General features: G+C 37.0%; 1 protein-coding gene across 1 annotated transcript; it reads left to right on the forward strand.

Moving 5' to 3' along the window:
- Positions 1-1,030: 1,030 nt before the first annotated feature.
- On the forward strand, positions 1,031-5,886 carry LOC112735344 (uncharacterized). Its single transcript, XM_025784891.1, has 2 exons — positions 1,031-2,833; positions 5,854-5,886. Exons 1-2 carry the CDS (start codon positions 1,031-1,033, stop codon positions 5,884-5,886), a joined length of 1,836 nt encoding a protein of 611 aa, XP_025640676.1.
- The last annotated feature ends 997 nt before the right edge of the window (positions 5,887-6,883 follow it).

The raw sequence follows: 6,883 nt of genomic DNA on the forward strand, positions 1-6,883 counted from the left end.
CCTCTTCCCAAAAGAGGTCAGCCAAATCGACAGGAAAGCCCGAAAAATGGGCCCAACTCAAGGAATACGACCCGGATCCAAAGGCAGTCCAAGCCTATAGAGATAAGGGCGGTTCCATTGAAGATAAGCTAACCTCGCCAAAAGATAAGATAAGATAAGATAATTAACTTATCTTATCTAAAAAGGTCACTCTACAACTACTATAAATACACTGGAGCACCCAGGTATAACTCATACTCTGATTCTACTAAAAACCTGCTTAATACCCGTGCTAACTTAAGCATCGGAGTCTCTTGCAGGTACCCTCCACCCTCCGGTGACCAAGGATCAGCAGTGCAGCAAGTCCAACAAGTCGGACACAACAGCTCCGGCCGCCACCAGCCAGCCGGACACGCCATCTCCGACCAGTACAGAAGATCTCATCCGAGATCGACCTCCAGTTTCAGGTAACCCTCGGAACAATTATTATTATTGATATTTAATTAATAAAAAATATTTAGATTTTGTTTATTTATGTAAGTATATAAATTTTTGATTTTTTTTTCAGGTAAAAAGAAATTAGAATATTTTATGATGAAAAAGCAAAGTAAAATTGATGCAATTTTTAAGAGAAAAGCTACTGATAATGTTGGAGTTCAAACAAGTCAACCCTCTAATCTTATTTCACAAGAAGTTCAAGTAAGTGAGCTCTCTAATCTTACTCAAAATACACATCAACATGAAACCAAAGTACCAAGATTAGAAAGAGATGTTGATATCTCTTTACTAGAAAGGGATCCAGGAAAGCGACATCCAATTTGACAGTATAATGTCAATGAACGTGATAAGATTCGTAGAGCATACATAATAGCTGGGCCATACCAACCAACTAATATTAGCTATCCAGCTTCTGGTAATAACAATCACCGTCGATATTTTCAATCTTCTTGGTTTAAGAAATTTTCAAGTTGGTTAGAATATTCACCAAAAAAAGATGCTGCTTATTGTTTGCCTTGCTACTTGTTTGGTAAACATTATGGTGCTCGCAATGATGGAAAAAAATGCATTTTCAGAGTTAGGATTTAGTAATTGGAAGAAAGTAAACAATGGGGTAAATTGTGCATTTGTATGTCACGAGGGTTCTATTCCTAATTCTCCCCATAATTTATGTGTGAAATCTTGTGATGATTTAATGGCTCAATCTAAGCATATAGACAAAGTTCTTGATAGGCATAGTGATGAAACTATTGCAAATAATCGTTTAAGGTTAAAGACATCTATTAATACTATTCGATGGCTTGCATTTCAAGCATGTGCATTTAGAGGCGATGATGAAAGTCTTGGATCTTTGAATAGGGGAAATTTTATTGAGTTAATTAAGCTTTTAGCTTCCTGTAATCAGAATGTTAATAATGTTGTCCTTGAAAATGCTCCTGGAAATGCTCAATATATATCTCCCGGTGTTCAGAAAGATATATTGCATATCTTTGCTAGAAAAGTGCGTGCAACAATTCGAGAAGAAATTGGTGATTCTAAATTTTGTATAATTATTGATGAAGCAAGAGATGAGTCAAAGCGAGAACAAATGTCTGTGGTTTTGAGATTTGTAGACAAGCACGGTTGTGTTCAAGAAAGATTTTTTGATCTTATACATGTTTCTGATACATGTTCTTTGACATTGAAAACAGAAATTTCATTAGTTCTTTCTCGTTATAATCTTGATGTCCAAAATCTTAGGGGACAAGGGTACGATGGAGCTAGTAATATGCGTGATGAATGGAATGGATTGCAAGCTCTATTTCTGAAAGATTGTCCTTTTGCTTATTACATTCATTGTCTTGCTCATCAATTACAATTAGCACTTGTTTCTGCAGCCAAAGAAGTTTGTTATGTTCATCAATTCATTTCAAAACTTACATTAATTGTGAATGTTGTGACTGTTTCTCCTAAATGTCATGATCAGTTAAGGGTTGCTCAAGCAAATAATGTTGCAAACTTAATTGCCAATGATCAAATTGTGACAGGTAGTGGACTTAATCAAATTGGTACTTTGCAAAGAGCTGGAGATACTAGATGGGGGTCTCATTTGAATTCTGTACGTAGCTTGTTATGCATGTTTGATGCTACTTGTGAAGTTCTTGAAAAAAGCACCGAAGAAGGTAATTTCTCCACTCGTGGTGATGCTAGTGCTGCTTATGATGCTATCACATCCTTTGAATTTGTCTTTGTTTTGCATTTGATGAGAAATATTTTGGAAGTTAGTCATGATTTTTGTCAAGCTTTGCAACGAAAAAATCAAGACATATTGAATGCTTTAACTCTGGTTTCTACTACCAAGACTTTAATCCAAAGAATGAGAGAATCAAGTTGGGAGGCTTTCATAAAAGAAGTTATACTATTTTGTGAGAAACATGAAGTTGAAGTTCCTGATATGAATGCATTGCATATTCCTAGAAGAGGCCGAACTCGCAAAATTGTTGATCAAATTTCAGTGGAGCATCATTACCGTGTTAATTTATTTCTGGCTGTAATTGATACACAATTGCAAGAGCTTAATGGAAGATTCAACGATAATATGGTGGAATTGCTTACTTTAAGTTCAACTTTAGATCCCAGAGATAATTATAAGTTCTTCAGTGTCAACAAAGTATGTGAATTAGTAGAACGGTTTTATCCAGGTGACTTCAGTGACCAAGAGAAATTTCACATTAGAATGCAAGCTCAACATTATGAACTTGATGTTCCTAATCATGCTGAATTAACTAACTTGTGCACAATTTCGGAGTTATGTCAAGGATTAACGAAGACAGGAAAGTCTTTAACATATCCTTTGATTGATCATTTGATTCGCTTGGTATTAACTTTCCCTGTTTCAACTGCTACAACTGAGAGATCTTTTTCAGCTATGAATATTGTGAAGAATAGACTCAGAAACAAAATGGACGATGAATTGCTTGCTAATTGTCTTTAGATTTACATTGAGAAGAAGATTGTTGAAAAATTTGACACAGATTCTATTATTGATGAATTTTATGATATGAAAAATCGACGTGTACCACTTCGTTAGTAAAAAGTACACATTTTTTTATACTTTAAATATATATTCTCTATCTGTATATTTTTTTTAATACATCTTACACTATAATTTATTTGCATATATTTTTTTATATTATACATATTATTGCGCCCCCCCCCCCATAACAACATTTCTAGATCCGTCCCTGGGTGTGCGGGCGCACAAGGCTGTCCGTGCGCACATATTAGAAATCCTGAAATTCTGTAACTTTGCAGAATTTCACATTTTTAACACCATCTTTGAATGATCAGAACTTTCTCTACAAAATTCCAAATTTCACAAACTTTATATCGATTAAAAGGATTTTCAAAGATCTTTAGTTCTAGATAAGTTTCATCAGATTTTGAAAACCGAGGCAAAAGTTATGATCAAACAAAGTTCACTAAAAACCAACTTTTTACCAAAAACCTCAAGAACTCAATTTCACCAATTTCCACAATTCAAAGACAAGCTAACCATACCCCAAACAATACCAAAACAACATCAAGGTCCATACCATTACTCTCTCAACTCAATCATCCATAATATTCCCATTTACACCATTTATCACCATCAAAGTCCTTAATCATCAACATCCAAAACCATCATAAACACTCATAATCATCATCAACCAACAACAACATCAACAACCACTACAAATCCTCATCAATTTCAATAATCATTACCAAACAAAATCTAACATTAACCAAGTCCATTATAAAACTCATCAACACCAATAATACTCAACAATCATTATAAACTACAATAACCAACTATAAAATCATCATCAACATCCATCTTCAAATTTCAACACCCACCAACACAATTCATCAATATTCATCATTTATCAATACCAAGCATCACACTCAATCTCATTTCACGTCAATCTAAATATTTTACACCATATTATCATTACAACATCATAATTCATCAATATACTCAAAAATCATCAACCCATCATAACTCATCATAAATCATCATTCAACAGCTCAAATCCTCAAATCATTATACATCATCATCATACAACAATCCCAACAACCAATTTAATTCAATCCTATCCTATGGGTCACTAGCCTAATGTTCAGAAACATTACATATTACATAAAGGAAACCGAAATCATACCTTGGCCGATTCCCAAATGCTCCAAACACCAAAACAAAATCACCAAACTTGATCCAAAGCCTCAACCAACTCCAACAAACACCAAAGCTCAAACTAACAACACATATATCACTAAAATCAAAACCTAAGATACATAAAACAACTAAACACAAGGGTTTAGTGAAACCTTACCTTATCCAACGTGAGTAGGGATAAAATCCAACAATTACCCGCTACTAGAGACCACCTAAACAAGCAAAATCACAAAATCTACTCAAAATCCATAACCAAAATCCCGCAGAAACTTAGGGCAGAAAACTGGGGAGTAAGAGTCGATATCTTACCAGATTTCTTTACATATAAAGGAAGAGCTCGTCAAGAGCTTCGCGTGGCCTCAAATGGCTCGTCAATCGAAGCTCCGGATCAAAAGTTATGGTTTTCGGAAGTTGAGGATGAATAGTGCCACTTCCTTCTTCCTCTCTTCTTTCATAACCAGCGCTCCTTTCTTTGTGGGTTGCTGAAAATGAGCTTAAGGCTCATTAAAGGGTGCTTTTATATGTTGGGTTTGGGCCCAACTTGGGCACGGTATAACCCGTTAGCGTTTCTAGCCCGTTCAGCCTAACTTTGGGCCAAACCTTTAACACTGACACCCGGTTTTCCGTTCCTAATATTTTTCTAAAGTTTTCGACTGTCCTCACTTTTTCTCACATAGTACTGGGCAGATTTAAACTGGTTCAACTGCCAGTTCACATTTTTTCATGTTTTTTCGCAGAAAACACATTTTCTGACTCGGAAAGACCTACTGAGTCCAAAAATCATATTTAAATCCCCAAATTCTAATTCCAACTTTTCATAACTTAATTTGGGTATTTAAATTATTTTATTCGTGAAAACTCCGGTTCTTACATCCTCCCCTCCATAGAAAGATTTTCGCTCTCAAAAATCTGATCCACGCGATGTAATATATATGCCTATATATATATTCTCCACGAAGCATCCTACTTTAACGTTGTCAAACTAACAAGTTGTAAAAGCATCTCGTTCATCATCATCCTATCGTGTCGATGTGCTCTCTCGCCTTCCGCTGTGTCACTCTGATTATCGTCGTTAAGAATTTGAAAATTTTCCTTAAACCACATACTAATTTTGTAATATTTTTCAAAACCTTTAAAACAAGTTCAATCTAAATGAGTCCATTATTAAAACCTTATCAAAAGAGTCAAAAATATTGTAATGTGTAAACCAATCACTTTGAAACACGATTTTTCCTAAACTAATTAGAATCCTTAAATCATAAACCTTTCGATTTGAATCCCTTTTTATAAATCAAATTTTCAAACTAAAATCACAAGTTAACAAAATCTTAGGACTCACTTTCCTTTTTAAATCATCTCATTTGATCAAAAGTTTCAGTCCTAGTTTCAAAACCAAATCAATCAAATCAAAGTTCTCAAACCAAGTCTAAAAATCAATCAAATCTTTAAAACTTTTCAACACGAACGACGATAATCTATACTATGAAGATAAATTGAGACTTGGTCATCGGCTTCATAATTACCTCAACCCTATTGATGTGATCGACCCGCCTCATGTATTCCTTGGCGTGGGCAATCTCTAACCAATTGTCCTGGTGAGCCACACTTGTAACATAGTTTCTTACCCAACTGGCATGGCCTATTCGGATGGTAGTTCCCACACTCCTGACATTTCATATCAGGGGAGTAAGCTCTTGACCGCTTTCCCTCACTAGATCTCTTGAAGTTCTGTCCCTTTGGCCCAAGGTAATCGTCGCGTTCCCTACTAGTGTTTCCTCCATGAGTATCCTTTGACGAGGCTACCGTCTTTGCGTATTCCTAAACCACTCTTGCCTTGTTCACCAGATCAGAGAAAATCCGAATCTCCATAGGAGCCACAGCAGTTATGATGTCGTCCTTCAAGCTCCTTTGATACTGGACACACTTCCAACTTTCATAGGTCTCCGGGGTACCCTGACATGCCCTAGAGAACCTACAGAGTTCCTCAAACTTGCTTGTGTAGTCCGCCACAGAGAGGGAACCTTGCTTCAGCTGCATCAGTTCTATCTCCTTCGCTTCCCTTACAGACTCAGGAAAGTACTTCTTGTAAAAGGCCGTCTGGAATACATCCCAAGGAACATCGGCGTTCTGAAGTTGGAGCAAGCGGCATTCCGCCTGCCACCAATGTTGGGCCTCTTCCAGAAGCTGATAAGCAGCAAACTCCACATATTGGTTGTTCGGGACATGTTGTGCATTGCAGTGCACGCTCCATAGCTTGGAACCAGTTATCCGCTTCTGTGGGATTGGTCGATCCTCTGAAAGTCGGTGGGTGAACTTTCAGAAACGTAGCCAGGGTCATCCGAGCACCTCCCAAGTCATCACCATTTCCATCTCCATTCCCCGCCGGTTAGCCTAGCCTCTGCATAGCTTGCAGAGTCGCAGAAGCATTCACCTCCATGGTATTCGCAAGATTCGCCATTGCCGCCATGAACTCGACATGGTTGTCGACCAGTTGCTTGTTTCTACTCTCTCTTCATGAACTTGTACGACCTCATCCGCGAGTAGCCATTAGGGTTCCTGTCTACACCAAACAATCGATATCAAGGTGATCAGTCTCAATACCAAAAGCCTAGTGCTTCCATTATACCAAACAGGCACTCACAAACAAGCATGCTATACAATATCAAGTAGATAACCTAATAGCATCAAAGAAAAAGACACACAGAGTAAGCA

Source organism: Arachis hypogaea, chromosome 13 (assembly GCF_003086295.3).
Source record: "Arachis hypogaea cultivar Tifrunner chromosome 13, arahy.Tifrunner.gnm2.J5K5, whole genome shotgun sequence".
NCBI lineage: Eukaryota > Viridiplantae > Streptophyta > Magnoliopsida > Fabales > Fabaceae > Arachis > Arachis hypogaea.